The sequence below is a fragment of the Bombus terrestris genome, chromosome 6, assembly GCF_910591885.1.
Source record: "Bombus terrestris chromosome 6, iyBomTerr1.2, whole genome shotgun sequence".
Classification (NCBI taxonomy): domain Eukaryota; kingdom Metazoa; phylum Arthropoda; class Insecta; order Hymenoptera; family Apidae; genus Bombus; species Bombus terrestris.
In genome coordinates this window covers 7,493,011-7,510,548 of record NC_063274.1, presented here as the reverse complement: position 1 = coordinate 7,510,548, position 17,538 = coordinate 7,493,011, and the positions used below count along the sequence as shown (strand labels likewise).

The 17,538-nt window shown below is 35.3% G+C and overlaps 1 protein-coding gene across 3 annotated transcripts in view; it reads left to right on the top strand.

Annotated features, from left to right (window-relative positions):
- Positions 1 to 217: 217 nt before the first annotated feature.
- Positions 218 to 17,538, top strand: part of LOC100644604 (ankyrin repeat and BTB/POZ domain-containing protein BTBD11) — a 32,972-nt gene continuing 15,651 nt past the window's right edge. Inside the window, exons 1-2 of one of the 3 annotated variants that reach the window (XM_048406765.1) lie at positions 218 to 370; positions 9,122 to 9,356. In XM_048406765.1, the coding sequence (XP_048262722.1) occupies positions 9,154 to 9,356 (203 nt within the window). In that variant the 5' untranslated portion in view covers positions 218 to 370; positions 9,122 to 9,153. Of the gene's footprint in view, positions 709 to 8,347; positions 8,474 to 9,121; positions 9,357 to 17,538 lie in introns of those variants that run through there. The other 2 variants (XM_012309413.3, XM_020863337.2) reach the window with 2 other exon arrangements.

Here is a 17,538-nt window from a genome sequence, read left to right as displayed (position 1 = left end):
GAATACTTTTATTCAATATTCAATTCAATCTTGAAACAATCATAAATGTATACAAAATTTAAAATATACATTTCTTAGAGCATAGTTTTGGCTCTGTTAATAACGGGAGTTATGACGCTATTTCTCACAACGATTGATAGATGGCAGAGATATCGTCTTCTACGTTGGTTTCTTGCACGAGAGTACGAGATTTTTTTGTTCATAGCCTGGACCGAAAGTGGTTCTGCTGGGATGCTGCACAAACGCGGCGCCTGTGTTGCTAGTAATTGACAGCTGCCGAAAAGCGGCGACTCGGTCGGATGCGTGTGCAGATATGTTGTCTCGTTAATGAGATGGAAGATATTACTCGCGAAGATTTGAAGGAAACAAGGTGAATTTGTCTCATCTCCGTGGCCCCCGGATTCGTTTCGACACATTATGCATTTATACCAACATTATCATCTGCGTGGTACAATTTAAAAAGTTCGTATGTGTTTACAGTTTCGCGAAAACCGTGAAAAACGTTATGTACACCCTCGCGACGTGTTCAGGATATATACATGTATCATATCCCTGATAGAATAGTGAAAAGAAAAAAATGCTCACGCAACGTGAACATTGAACGAAAGTGAAGTTTTTTGTTGATAATTTTATCGAGTGTTTCTCGAGTGTCCGTCATGTCGAATACGTACATATGTTCATCCCTACCAATACGTTGAGAAAAGTTTGGTAAGCTTTTTAAAACATTTCCTATTACAATACATATCTTTAGACATTACTACTATCAAACAATAATAGTAAAAATTCTTTAAATGTACTATTTAAAACCTAAAATTTTATAAATTATATCTCAGTGCAAGATTTATTCGGTAACATGAACTATATGATATCATGACAAAACGATATAACATTTTATCAATTTTTATATTTCCATAATTAATTCCATAATTAATTACAAATATTCAACAATCATCATAAAATATTATTTGATGGTGAAAAAATCTCATAAATGAGTCAGTTCAGAAAGTTCGCGCACTCTAACGTCTAATAGCTGCTGGAAACCGGTTTTCCCGAAAATGAAATTTTTCTCAAGTGCACGCGATGTTCCTATGGGAGTCATCCTCTGATTCAGTTCTGTCCCAAAACTCAAGCACCCACCAGCTCCGATTTCTTTGTGAATTGTAAGGTATATATCACATAAATCCTCGTGAAAGAACAATTTGGACCTCTGAAAGGATTTACAGCTAACCGGTTGTCACGTAGGTTGCACACTCGCGAGAACCTTCTGATAGATCGTCATGATCCTCCTCAGACTTTCGCCTGTTCAATGACATGCTTATATATACATATGTATACACGGAGACGCTCATACAGGTCCAGCATCGAACTTTCCCATCTAATGCATAGTCGAAGACCGATCGTCCTGTCAAAATCATATATCGTTACGTCGTTACGTGTCGCGTTGAAGGCTTTGGTTACGATGTCCTGACGAACTTTTATTCTGACGAATGAAACATCTGAAGATTGAAATGTACATATATTTTCATTTCCATTTTTCATTTTCCAATTAAATATTCTTTATTAAGTTGTATATTTCATTTTCGCAGTATCAATTTTTGTAAATTGTACTATTGAGTGATGTAATTTAAATTTAATATATTCGAACCTAATTAATTACTATGTATGTGGAAATATACTTTGTAGCCACTGTACTTATAACAATCTATATATTTAATTGATTTGATGTATTCATAAAAAATTGCATCCTCTGTAACCACAGTCTTAACCTATTGAGATTTTGCTTCATGTCTGAGATATCATGCTCATAGAAAACATAGAACATAGAAAAGAAATGCTAGAGATTTTCTGGAAATAAACCTTCTTCGATACAATTAATCTTTGGTTAATAAACAAAGCACTACTGTATATACACATTTGTGACATGTTTGTCCATAAAGGTATATAATTCACACAACTCATACCGTATATGACAAGTACAATTAATGTACCAAAGCCCACATATTACGCATAATTTCGAGTCTTATTTGCTTGAAACTTCACGGAGAATCGTAAACATAGTGCTTGGCATCATAAAGTTTGGTTTGCATGGTATACATTTACCCAGGACTTATTAAATCGTCGATCGTTTACGTTACACTGCGCCGTATCCATGGATCCGCCAGCTCGTAACGATCTCATAAATCGTGTTGATCTACGGTTCCGCAGGGGGAGGGCGTTTACGTGCATCCTACTGTAACATCGCGAAGGAAATGACGAAAAGAACTGTTACAAGCAGCCGGTAATGTACGCCGCTGTCCTCGATGATACGCGACGAAGGAATGCATGCTGGGGAGCGGTGTGTGTCTCTGTCTCGGAATCGATAAGACAGTGAATCCAATCGTGGAAGGTATAAAGCAATAATGACAAATGGGTAGAAGGTTCGTTTGTATGAAAGGTCATTCGGGTTTCACGATGTCTTGTGGGAAATTTCGTGATGTCCTCCAACTGTGGTTCGTTCGATTTCCAAATATACAATAAAAAGAATGACGCTACAGATAGAGATAACACAGGTTCATGAAAGTATACACCTACCATAGAAACCTTTTACAGATATTGTACGTGTTACATAAAACATTTTGAAATTTCGTTAGAACTGCTATCAGGTATGATTATACCAACATATATAATATGTACAAATATTCATAAATGTATATATGTAATAAATAATACCCCTAAACATCCGAATACTTTCATAAACGGTATATCAATTCGCCATCGAAAAGTGTTTTTTTTCAATTTCGCGATATGGGAATATTTTAATGTACAGGGTGTCACACCAATTTTACCAACTTAAAATCTCTTTGTTATTTTAAATAAAAAATAAAGTACTGAAGATGTTTTTATTTCAAAATTTTTCATAAATGGATAAAGATGAACAGTCTACTTATGACAATCGATATTTCTCTATCGCTAGACGGCACACGATGGACCGAATTGATCGAGAAATTCGTTGCGAAATCATGGCAAGTGTCGTTGTGATACTGTAGGGAGGAACGGAGACAGATAGAGAGAGATGGAAGGAATGGAGAGGGAGCCAGAGAGGGAGACAATGTAAAGCCGCGTTTCTCCTGCGAAGAGGATCGCAGTAAGGGTTCGAATAAGAGGTACGGTGGTGGGGGTGGACAGAGTGACCAGAGTGGAGTGGGTAAAGAGTAGGACAGCAAGGAAAAAGAGCGAGTACACGGGTGAAAAGAGAAGAGAGGAGCGAGATGGGTATACACGATATAGGTTTTGGTTTGGGCAGCCGTTGGAATGCGGTGGCCGCGGGGCGGACGGCCGTACGCCATGCCACGCCGTATATACATACATACATACATATACACTCAATGCCGCACGGCGTAGCCGGTGTACAGGACCCAGCGCCGCGTCCAGCACATTCTGTGCCCGAGGCAGAATCATACTTTTGTTTACGCCCACGTGCGCCTCCCTGGAACACGAATTTTCGATTGCTCCCCAAGTAAATCACGAGCACCCCATGACTGTCATAGTATTTCCACTGTCACCACTCGCAAGCACAAATCACTCCATGTGCGAACGAAATTTTGAACTATTGTATACGTATGTCTCATAGACATACTCGATAAGACAATTAAAAAGTTGGCTCATACAGCATATAGAAATGTTCCTCTTAAGATTATAATTTAGATAACTGAGTCGTTCAGATAAGAGGAACTTTAATTCTCAACAATTAGTTGACGATTATGGAAGCCAAAAGAATCTGTTAATATTGACAGATGGTATTTATGTTGAATGAAAAGGATGTGGTACACCGTTATCTTCTTATGACGTGTTATTTCAGATTGTTTCAAACATAATCAAATCACATAAATACGTAGAATTTACTTCTTTGCGCATGATAATAAAATGAGGTTAAATTTCAACTATGGGAAGACTGATAATGAGAAACATGCTAAAAATATAGCAGAACCCGAATATGAGGAGAAACCGAGTCATAACGAATTGTATAAATAAAAAAGGAAAGGTAAACATCGGTTATGTATCATAAAAGAGTAAGAAAAATAGTACAAGACCAAAGCTTTTGAGTAAGTGGGTCACGAAGAACTATACAGCTCTGTGTTCCAAGCGATCTACATTTTAGAATTATTGTAATAAAACATTACGCATACAAAATTACATACTGAACAGCTTTCTGCAAATATATCAATAGTATTAAAAAGTATTATTAAGCAGAGCTGGAATATTTCAGAATACAACTACTTTATTTAGTTTGTTCAGATTAAATGACAAGGAATTCAATTCAAGTTCAATCATTTGATTATTGACAGGTCAATTTCATAATAACTGGCAAATTTGTACTGAATCTATCAAAATGCGCTTTCCTTCTTTTTCGCGTGTAAAATAATAGATTAGAACGCGTTTATTATTACTATACCAACAAGAACTTACGATAAGTAGCGTGACACAAAACCAGCAGCGTCACGACGATAGGACGTTTTTAGATCTGGTGGAAGAACGAGGATCGGAACACAGTTACTTCCTCTGGTAAAAACGGTGGAAGGATCTTAAAGAATGTCGGCATTCCGCGAACATCACGTGGATGAAAATTCCGCGAAAGGGCAGCCAACATTGCGCGCGTGCTTTCACTTCGCGTGGAAAAGGGGTATGAAGGGAATGGTGGAGGGAGGGCGGACGCGAGACGCTCTGTTCCTGATATGCACGCTTAAGGAAGCACTTTGGGAGCCAGCCAGAGTAATTGCATACAAGGGGCCGTCAAAGCGAGCAACACGAGACCACGCTCTCGTCGGGTCTCGTTTGCGGAAACTTCCAAAAAGTTTTAGGTTTACGCTGTACCATTTGTGCTTCATATTTGCAACATGAATTGATGCTTCTTTTCGTTATTTTTCTTTTTACATCTCTTTCCTTCTTTGTCCCTTTTTCTTTCCTTTTTTATTACTTTTATAGTATAGAACTTCTATGTTTCCTTTTTTCTTGCTACTCGTAGGTTATATTAAGCTTGGCGGGAAATTTGAAGTATTGTATAGCAATTGGAATATTACAATATTGTAGCGGATTTATGAGAGTTTGTTTACAGTTGTTAAATCCCTTTAGTTTTATTAGAATTAGTATTAGAACTAGTAAAGTGGGATATGGTTTGAGCTATGCTGGAGTTATAAAAGTATGTATAAGATTTTAAATAGGGACTAAATTGTTACTTAGGTATTCCGCTTAAAGTTTCTCGACTTCAATAGTTGATAGAATTTTATTCTATCAAAATAAGAGAATTAATTGAAATAAAATGGTGACATATATAAGCAATGTAAATAGATAGTAATGAAAGTCCTCGCTTTTACAGATATTTTAATGTAATTAGAAGATAATGAGGAAAAAGTTAGTGAATATTCCACCTAATGTACAATTAAACAGAAACTATTTATTGTTCGATTTAAACAGCTGAGTTTCACCTGACTAATATATATTTCTTGTACTAATCTCAGAATATTCTAAGCTTTTTAGACTATGAATTACAAGTATTTCAGGAATTCTAACAATTCCATCTATACAATTATAAATCTATTAATAACACGTAACTGTGAAGCATTATTTATTGTCGATACTATTGACCGATTTAACGAGCTGAAAACTGCGTTCTTCAGTCCACCTTACGCCTACACGATGAAACGAAATGTAATTCGTGCGGTTGGTTAAACAAGATATCGATCCGTGAGTTGCCCCATATGGCTCTATTCATTGAGTTATGAGATCGGTCATGCGGGGAAAATTGCAGTTCTTCAAGGGGTTAATCCAACTACACTGCCAACCTATAGCCATCCACTTATGCAACGGGACACCATCGAACCGCACCCATCGCTGTTTACTCTTGTGCATCGATCCGTTCATGTACTTTGTACGTCCATCAGCTTCTTATGCCTCACTATTTTTCTGCGGAAGTGTTTGACTTAAAGGGATATTTTCACTAGAAAATTCACTTTTCAGGAAAGACTTGGAAGTTCTTAAATTTTAAAAAATGTTTTGAAAGTTCAGGAAAGTGTTCTAGAAAATTGTTACATCAATTTAAAAAAATTTTTTTGTTTCTAATTCAGTGGTCATTTTTCATTGAGTTTGTATAACTTCCAAAAACGTGTCGTTTCTATTTATACATTTTCAATAGAATGCTTTTTCTTTCATCATCTAGGTTAGATCATTAATGCATGCACAATGTAATTCATTTTAGATATAAAAAGATTTTTCTGTTGTAACCAATAACAAAGTTATTTGTAAATTCTTTTCTATCGTACAAGAAAACCAATTTGCATCATTATAGGAGATTTACAGAATCCATTTTATACCTTCTATATTATATCTTGTATAATCATAAATCATAGTCCGTTAAGATCTGTAAAACTTCAAATATCAAGCAAATTCTTAAGATAATTTAAAACTACGGTAAATCGTTATTAGGACATTATAAACTTTAACATCTAAGTGAGCACATCTTATTCAGATTCTGTTGCTAGATATAACAACTATCATCTTTCAATAGAACGTAGATACATGTGTACGTGAACGTCCAACTCAATAATTACCGCAGAAAGTCTGTCATCTATGTGATATCGGGGTCCGAGCACGTTTACGAGTGACTTATTGAAAACCAGTTATCAACTGGACCGCCTCCCGGAACAGATCGCGCTAACATCGGGGTTAAGGGAGGCAACGGTTCGCCACGAAATAGGAAAATTAAAGGCGCACGTGTTATAGCATTTTTTTTTCGTGATCGTTCATTCGTGACTGCGATCGTTCGCAACTATTAACGCTTGTCCACAGGAATGTTACTCTCGCGTGTACGAAACTTGGACATTCGCTTTTCCATATGTATGTATTTTATATAGGTATAGATTCTAACCTCTATGCGAAATATCCTTTATCATTTTGACCGCATTGGTATGTCTGTTATTTGATATGAAAAACATGGTATTTGATATGAAAAACATACGCTGAAGGTCGGAGATTCTTCTCAATGAAGTTTTTGGTGGTACTGATACCAGTAACTGAGGTTATGTAAGTAGTTTAACCTGTTTTGCGTATGATATTCTTTGTTTTTTGTTTAATCTGTCTCTATTTTTCTAGAACGTTCTTTATTTCTTCTTTTCTCTTATTATATCTGATATTCGCTGTCCTTTCTTTTTTTATTGACGTTGGATATCTGGTATCACAAACCAATTGCAAAGTAAATGATATAAATGAAAGAACGTATTGTATATTTATAGACCTGTAAGGAAAATGTATAAATGAGATTCCAATTATTTAAATGTATTGCGATATATTAAGGAATATTTAACAGTATAAAACTCATGTTAACTTAAAACATATTATGTACCCATGTGTATAAAATGAACGATTCTTTATAAAGGTACATTCAGAAGTTGTAGTCTAGAGTCTAGGGGAAGTAGTTTTCAGGGTATTCAACTTTCTAATTCGTAAATCATAAATCTCTTTTCCCCTCTTGTCTGTAACTTATACTATCCTAACTCATAGAATCTTCTTCCTCTTTAAATACTAATTAAATCTCCGATTTCAAAGTTGTTTCAATCCCCATGAAACTTATAACACTGGAATTCATACTAAAAAATAATTCTCTATTTATATTCTATAAATATTAATTCTTTAAAAATTAAAGAATATAATTATTTATTTATAACTATAATTATATAATTATACATATAATCATATAGAGAATTTCAATCTTTACTTGAAAAATTAGTAGAAAGACTACATCCGTATGCTCCAGAGTTCATAACTTAATTGCGGCCGGTTTTAACAAAAACAACGTAGACACTTGCTAGAACCGCAGTATTTGAACATGTAAAACGTGTTTATTAATTTGTGTATGTTAAAAGCGGCAGACCGGTCTGTCCACCATTGTTGCTACAATTCACCAAAAGAATCCATTATTTCACTTTTTTTTGTTATCGTTAATGAGTTGCGTATTGCGTAGTGAACGGTTAGCAAGCGATTGACCTCAAATGGAGTTTATAGAACGGTTATTAGCCCGTACAAGGATTGCCAGTTTTGCAATATAACATGCTGGTAAAAGAATATGTATATTTTTTGAAAAAAAATTAATTTTTCATTAATTCCTTTTTATTACGTGCAATCTGGTTTTTATTCATAAATAACATAATTTATTGTAGATAGAGTAATCACTAATACAAAATATCCAAATAATCTGAAAATACAAGATCTGCAAACTACATAATCTTCCACCGCTGTAATAACTACATTCCTAAAAGTTTTCCCCTCATTTGAGAAACATCCTGAATATCCTCTAATTCATTTAATCCTTTTCCAGATCACTCTATAAGCGGACATATTTTCAATGGAGAAAGTTGCAGCAAATTTTCCCGAAAGGCATTGGAACCTCGCGCGAAATGAACGATACGCTCTTCCTATTAACATATTCGGCGTGTTTCCAACGGTAATTAGCGGCACGTTCGCAGCGCGACAACAGACACCGCGCGTATGAACAGAGAAATAATTGTTTCCTCCCGTCAGCGATGCTATCGCGCTGCTAATTATTCTCAGAATCATCCAGACGCTCGTTAATGACCTTCGAGCTCGAGAAGAAAGTTTCGCATAATTACTTTCTACCGAAGATTTTCCCGATCGGGAGCAGATTTCTCGCGGCGAATTTCTATACGCGTTCACAAGCTAGCTTTGCTCGCGTTTTTGATAAGAGAAGAGTTACTATTATGTTATTATGTTTCATTACCTCATGCAATTGCATTGAAAAGTATACTCAGCGAAAGTATAGTATAATAATCTATTAATTTAAAAAATTTATTAAAGATTTATAATATTTTTGCGATTTTATGATTCCGTTGGCACGTAAGAAAAAAAAAAAATAATCAAATTTAAATCAATTAACGATAAAGTTGCATTTTTTATCTGCATTATGATTTAAGAAAATGAAATAATATTAGTACCTTGTACAATAATAGAATATCCAGTAATTTCCATATTTCTATCAACCTAAATTCTTCTAGAAGAATTTTTCAAGAAAAGTGAAATGTACTAAAATGTTTTTTAACAAGAACGTAAAATATTTTTATTTCAAAATTTGTAGGTCTTCCAGTGCAATCAGCAACGGGAGGCACAATGAACGTCGAACGAGCCACGATGGATGGTTGCGGGCAGCAACCGCTGTTTTTGACCGGTACTTCCGGTTCTGGCGGTATATCCAGTCCCCAGCAGCAGACCGTCCAAACCGGTGCGCCTCCAGAACACTATGGGGGACCATTGAGCCTGAGTATCTGCATATCCGATTCCGGTCACGAGATACTGCGACCCAAGCCACGCCGGTGAGTCTTCTTTTATTTTCCATGAACCCAGTCGCCGATCCACCAGCGATCCTCTGTAATCGATATCGATCTTAACGAAGATCTGATTAATGGTCGCGTTCACGGTGATCCGCTAGCCCCGATAAGGATCGATTAAAACCGCCCGGGAATCTTGGAACGTTGACCTCCTCTTCCTACGGCACCATACTAGATATTGTTCTATGCTACAGTAACTATCGTTCCTCTTTTTATACATCTCTCATAAATATATCTCATATACAAATTAATATTCAAAATTGAGCATTGACAAGGTAAATTATCCATGTATCATCCACTTTTTATGTAGCAGTATTGGATAAAGCCTATTAAATAAAATTGTTATCTAAATGCAGTGATTTTCATTCTTTTTTGAATCAAAGTAGCTACTAAATCACTCGTAAACTTTCATTACTTGACTTACTTGTTACTTTATTAGCTTGATAAAATGTCGTATCTTGTTCTCACAGATCGTAGATTTTATGTAAATCGAGCAATTTATGATTGTGCACAGTCGGTGGTTTTGTTGATGATGATAACGTTCATAACGTTGATAGAGATATTGGCCATCGTTTGAAAGTTATAAGAATCACTTGCCACTGTCTTTTAATCGGTCATTTAGTTAACAATGTATAACTGGCTATCGATGATCTGTAACATGAGCACGGGTTTCTTAAGAACATAGTGGTGAGCCAATATCGATACGGCATCTGATCCTCACGATCTTGGAGAAACGTAAAACGTTCGTCAAAGAAGACGAGATTTACCACCGGAAACTTCAGATGGAAGTGATGATAAAACAATTTGAAACATAAAAATATCGTAAATTGATATAATGTAGATTATGAAATATCTATTGACCTCGATGTCAATATATCTATAAGGTGTTCTATTTGTACCATCAGTAAAAATTTACTTAAAAAGTATTAAAATTTACCAAAACAGAATGTTCAATATCCAAGTGTGAGTACGATAATAATTTTGATTCTTTAAGTTCCACTATTTAAAGAGGTTTATTCCCGGAAATCCACCGAATGATTTTCTGCATTATTTACGAAAGGACCGAGTTCAAGGGCCTTTGTTCTCGGACATAAACTGCAGAATGTTATTTTTTTTCTTTTGGCCCGATGTTTAGCGGGATCTCAAAACATCACCGTTAAAAGAAGCCAGTCCACTTGCCGATCCGATTAAGGATCATTAAAATTTACGATGTACGTAATTACGACCGATTCGATTAACGATGTCGAACGAGCATATATTCGTAAGACACACCTCCCCTTTCCCCATCATTTAGTTCCATCGACACCACGCCGCGCACCACGGCTTCGGCCCTTGAAAAATCTGTTCGGCATACAAATAGGCACTGAAATTTAAGGGTTCACGTAATAGGCCCACAAATTCTCGAAGTTCGTTCACCCGGTGTATACACGTAACGGAGCTCGTACGCGGTAACTAACGTTAAATGTAAATAAACCATGTGGATTTTATTTAAGACTCGCATAGTGTTCTCTATGTACTAATTGTCAAAAGTATTCTGTGGATTTTTCATATCTCAAATTTGAGTTACAATTATCAGAATCATTCTTTATTTCTTGTATGTTATAGAAAGTATTTGCAATTTGCAGTGAATATTATAAAAATTAAAACCGTATTTAGAAAACTTTTATTTTTTTATACATGCAAATATCTCATCAGTTTGCTCGTATAAAAATGTTAATCTAATTTTTATCTAATAAATTACTTTGTTACTTAATCAGTTATTAAGAAACGGAAAAACGAAACAGATGAAAAAATTTGCGTGATTTTTAAAAGGCAGAATCGTTTCGTGACATGAAGGTTAAAATTTCTAGGTCGGGTGTATTGCTTTGAGATTCTGTGTATGCATGGTTCATTGGTATTCCAGCGCGTTAGCGTGTCGTGTGCACGCTCGGTGATTCGTATGTAAAAGATGGCCCATTGCGCCCTTATCAATATGTATGACACCGAATTATAATCGATAATAATTGCCCATCGATGCGTAACATTAAAATTATCGATTGCGTATCGTATTGCTCTCGATTTTGCCCCGATATCCGGTTAAAAATAGCTTTCAATGTAAAGACGGTCACTGACCTGTTTTGAGATTAGAGTATATTTGAGAAAAGATCTCCCAGTTCCTAGCCACGATTTTCTATAAATTCGAAGCGTGTAGTTGTGTTTGATAGTGTTGGAAACTTCTTTAATCACTGTAGCTAAGATTTCAATTACTATGAGATTTACAAACATTATGCATCCCTAAATTACTCGACCATACAAAACTTCTAACCACTCTATCTCGCGACAATTTTATATCCCTACACAATATTCGTACTATACAATTTATACTGTGTATTCAATTATGAAAGATTAATTTAGCGCGTAGTAGCATAGACTACCATAGCCATAACTATATATGAGGCATACAACAAAGACATTGTACTTTGCTGACGCGTAAGATGGTATAAAGGGACGCGTCTGCGCGTGTGAGTGCGCAAGGTAGTTTAAAAGAAGCTTAAATGACGGACACGTTGTATTTCGAACGAGTCAACGACCGCAAAAAATACGCCAGTCATCTTTCGCTGTAATCGTATATACGTACGAGCATCGTGGAATGCGCAAATGCAATCTCTATGGTATGAGAATGATCATCGTCGGGGATAAGGAGGCGAAGTGACGCGTATCCTCTAAGCTTCTTCGAAAGCACGCGGTATTATTTATTAAATCAACGGGAAGCCCCATGAAACGCGCGGTAAACGAGTAGCCCTCGTCTGCCCCCCTCCTTCCACACCCTTACCCTTTCTAACTCCGTGAAAAATCGAAATTTATTTCTGACGTGGTTGATCGATGGCTCGATGCCTCTGTCTCAAGAGTTAAGCCGAGTTTGCATTGTACCTGGTACTCGCGGTAAAAGGAACTGTTATTTAAATTTACATCTTTTAGGTTAGGAATATGATTCTGTTTCGATGAAGTCTGTGTATGTATATCGAGTGCAACCTCAAAAGAAGGTGATAGATGTTTATTTCAAGCGTTTTAAAAATTGTTTTAAATAATACCTATGGTGCTGATTACCAATGACTACTAGAGCGTCACTGAAAGATTGGAGCTGGTCACAGACAATGACTATTGCGGTCAACGTTAAAATATATGGGGTAATAGTCAAATCATATGTTGAAACTATACTACATCAGTTGGGGTTATGATGTCATTTTCAATCGAATAAGTTTTCGAAGGAATTCGTCTTGAGTAAGCAAATCGTTTTAGTTATTTTAAAATAATGAAAAAATATAAAAAATATAAGGTAGTAAAGGTATAGCAGTGAGGTATTCTATACCTCTTTGGCGTATTATCTTTTGCAGTTCTTTAAAATTTATATACATATATTAGAAACTCAATGGGGAGAAAATAATCCTATCTGTATCTAAATGAATAAGTTAGGATTTACTTAGATTTGTATCTTCGAATGAAAAGTGACCACACAGATGAATAATGTATTAACTTGTAAATGCTAAACGATATTTATCAGGCAGATCTTTTTGTGAGTTCGCTTCGACTGACTTCAAAATCTAAACTTTTATAAAAGTTCAGTTTCATAAAAAAACCACTCACATAAAACATCACATTTTGTCCACTCTAACCAATTAAATTACATCCTGTTTGCTTAAATTGCCATATTTTATCATGTACCGTAAACTCCGCAAACTATTCTTAAACATCGAATACCTTAAATCAACTCGTGGAAGCATTGACGTGCAATTAAGAACGATTTCCCATAAAATAGTCGTGGGGACAAATCGTTGGTGGAGTATCAATGAATCGCGAGACATGAAGTGCACGCGCACGCGAGCAGACGACGAAGATGCGCAAGCGCAAAATATCCCGCGTGTCGAGTCAGGGTTATCGAGGGTTATCGAAGAGAAAGCCCGTTCGTGTAGCTCGTTGCCTGACCGATTTACGGTGACGTGAGTCTCCTCTGGGTCCCGTTCCATTAAAATACACTACTGTCCACGTACAGGATGTAATACAATATATAAGACCCACGTGAAAGATAGATAAGTAATAGAACAGATGTTGTAAATTCGTATATTTTAATTTGAGATTTATTATACTTTACTCATTATATTTTGACTTAAATTGCTTTTCGAGTTTTAATAAATTAGTATATTGTAATAGTTTGTTTGATTAAAATATTACATTATTAAGAAAAAGATTTTAACCTTAAAAAGTAAGAACCAGTAATATTGCACGTATTTACAAGCACGTATTTATCTGACTTCTGAGTTTCTTAAGTTACATTATATTACATAACACAATTACATCGTAGCGTTGAACTGTATCACGATCGTGATACACCTTGTATGTATACGTCGAATGTTTTCCCTAATATTACAGTGAAGCAGCCATTAAAAAGGATAACAATAGGAGAATTGTTCGATTGGAATGGTTTTTGCTATTGTTTAACTTTTTCTTCATTTCTTTCTTCTTTTCCGTTTTCTTATACTTTTTAGCTTTTATTTGTTACTTGTGAAAGTTCAATTAGTTTGAATGTGGGAAATTAAGAATGTGGGATATACTGGTTGCTGGAACATATGAGAATTACATTACGCTTTTAGGCTGTCTGGTTAAACATAATAATTTTAGAATATTATTAGAATCATGTTCTATTTTTTATATGTATATATATAAAATATAGTTTAAATTGGGATATAGCATCTATTCAAAATTACATACATGAAAAATGTTAACATAAACCCATAATGAAAGATATAAGTAGCACATAAAAGTAGTAGAAATAAATAATAGCAGAGACGAACAGTAGTAGAAACATAGACAAGACTGACGAAAGATGTATGTACAGACATAGTTATCTAATAGCGTTATAGCAGGTTTCTTCCTTATCACGATTTCTAACAATTGAATATCAAACAAAGTTTAAGGTTCGATATCCACATACTAATTTAAAACTTTGAAAAAGAAAATTTAATGTGTTCCAATTTAATAAGACAAAATCAACCCAGTTTTGTCGATGGATGGTTGCGATCAGCCACGCTGTAAGGGAAGAGGAAGGAAGGGAAAGGAGAGAGGCCGTTAACCTAAATATCTCGACCAGATCTGACTAAGCATCGGTGCACATCCTCTCACGCGCGTTATTATCGCGATCACCCGGTTCCCAGATAATGTTTCCCCTCTCGGCACGTTTTCCTCTACTTTCAGATAACTAATTAAACAAGTCCGCAACTCTCCTTTCACACGATCGCGCGAAATTCTTCAGAAAATTTCTATTTCGTCGTCCAACGTTAGAACGGAAGAATGGGGGGGGGGGGGAGTGAGGATAGTTTAGGTTAGGTGTACAGGAATAGTTCCTTCACGAAAGCGGCGAAAAGCTATCCGCCGATTGAGCGAGGTGATCTCTTGATTAGATGATGAACGAAAGGAAGGTGAAAGATGAAAAGTGAGAGCCAATGAGAGAAAGAGAGAAGGAGGGGAGGAGAGAGATGTCTATCCTTGTTTGTCGGTGAATCGAATAAAAGTGGAAAGTGTATTGTTATTCTTATTAGAATAAGAACTTGTCAGGGAATCGATTAAGTGTATCAAACTCGGCCGCGTGAAGGTTAGGTTTCTTGCGTATGAGATGTCGTTTCACCAAGATTTAATTACCATTTATTATATTTTGTTCCATCGTCAATTGTTATCGCTCTATGTTAATCGCTTATTAATCTCATACCGTTTCAGTTTAAGCTTTAGGTTAATATTTCTGTTAGTAAAGTACAATGTGTATCTAAAGAGGCTGCTGCAATAAGGAGGCAACTTCACATTTCTGTGATTTGAGTAAACAGAAGTCGAGCAAAGATGATTTAGAAATCAAGCATATTTTGCTTATCGCATCAGGCGCCATGGCTAATTCAATGTTTGTATATATTGAAATTTCCGCTCTGATTCGGTCGTATCCGCATATCTATTCCACTTGAGACTAAAGTGTACAGCACTTTTTTTCAATCCCCTCGAACACGTGTCCTTCCGTTCTAAACAGCGTCGATCCACTCGGATCTGTGTCACTTCACTTCGAACAGCTAGGATTCCGGCTTCAAACAAGTTCGACTTGCAGCATTCTATTTGCAACAACTTAAATTTACGCCAACCGATTCTGATCGTGTGTTCCGCTAATATGAAAAATAAATGACAAAATACAAGGTATCTATAGGTTACCTTGCTTCTCTTCTGAACCTTTTTCCTTTCTTTCGGGATCGGTAACATCTTAGTTACTCATCTCAGTTCGGTAGGTCAAGCGTGTATCTTCTGTGGTCTTCCTGCTTGATTCACTTTCTTCACATAATCTCACTGGTAAGTGTTATCTTTAAAAACACACTATTATTACTAAACAATATAATATTCATTTTTCATCTTGTTATTTAATTGACCATGAGAAAAATTTGCTGAAGTTGTATCTAAATGGAGAATCTTTTCTTAGATGATACTTTTTAATATTACAAACATAACTTAACTGGGTGTAAATTCCACAAGGGTGTAATTTCTTCCTTCCTTTTATACTATCCCGTAATACGAAAAAGAAAATTAACAGTACTTCTGTACAAACGTTAAAAAGTTAAATGCGTAGATATATACAAACCTACATCAGTTTCAGTTAATCTCGAACAAAATTCCCGCCATTCCAGAATACATTCCGGAACTCGGGGAATACCATTTTATTGCCTATACCATGTTACAATTAAGCACATATATTCACAAATAGCATGGAATAAATAATGCACAATAATAACCATATCATTGAAAAAATCATTTCCACATTCTTCGGCATTCAATAAAAAATATCAAACATTTAATGTTCACGTGCTTTATATAAAATCGTGTTTCGGTCAAACCATTTCGACTAACTTGGAAAATGACAAAATCTATTTCTTGTGGCTTCTGCTCGTTTATTAAACTTTGTCCTCAATAAACACGAAATGAAACATTCAGTAGGTAACTATGAGGTTGATGGAGGGTTTTTATTTGTCCAGAACCGGTATGATTGAAATGTAATTTTACACACTTGTTCATTGGCCCCTGAGATCTGTGTTAAGAGTTCATTTTAGCGGTGCTTCGAGTGGTTTGTGAAGGTTTCATAAGATTTTCAGTTGATCGAATAAGTGATGATTTTTATGAAATAAGATAAAGTCGATATAATATTTGGTTGGTTATCATTAAGGAATACGAATACAATAGCAGACGCAATATATTATGAATAACGGTGAACTGACTTTCATTTTCACTACAATTTGGCTAAAAGTTACCTAACAATGAAAAATAAAAACACGATGGACCACTATCATGGATAAAATACATGAACTACCTAATTTCCTAAAAGTTGTTGGTACTATTAATCAAAAAATGTAATAAATTGCATTAATCAATCTCTTCAGCGAAATAACTAGTTTCATGAATTACTTGCATGAGTTGGTCACATAAGATACATATCTAGTACATTTATATGTAGTAACAGTAGATTAATTCTGTACTGAATCTTACTTTCATCATCATTTGCAGTTAAAAAAAGCATTTATTACAGGATGTATGTCTGTTAAAATTTTCTTTGATACAGCACTGTACGTTTCAAGTTTCTGACTTCTTTTTTAGAATACCATACGTTGTAGAGTGTTTAATTGGAAGAAGATGACCTTAGCCCTCGGTTAAATGAAAGAATGAGTCAGGCTTAATTCATGATTACTGAATGAATGAGTCAAGTTTCAGAAGAATGTGGGCTTTGTATTAGATTTTAGTTCTTTTGTTGCATCCACGAAAATATAAATTTATATAAAAATTCGTGGTCAAAGGAAATAAATTATTTGTAAGCAAAAATCTTTCCAATTTGACTCAAGGCAATTTATTCTCGGTCAGTAGAAATTTTCTCATTTTCACTGGAAACTCGAAACTGCAAAACTCATTTCTGTCTCATTATAATACATAGTATACTATAATTTTATAGAGTGGTCCATTTATTATACAAAGTAGGTAACTAGGATAATTTCTAACACAAACGTTACGTAAACATGATGCAATGTCAATTTTTGTAACAATTATAAACTACAACGTATGATGCTGCTAGAGGAAGGCACGGTTCGGTAATTAATTTAATATCCTCCGGTTGGAATGG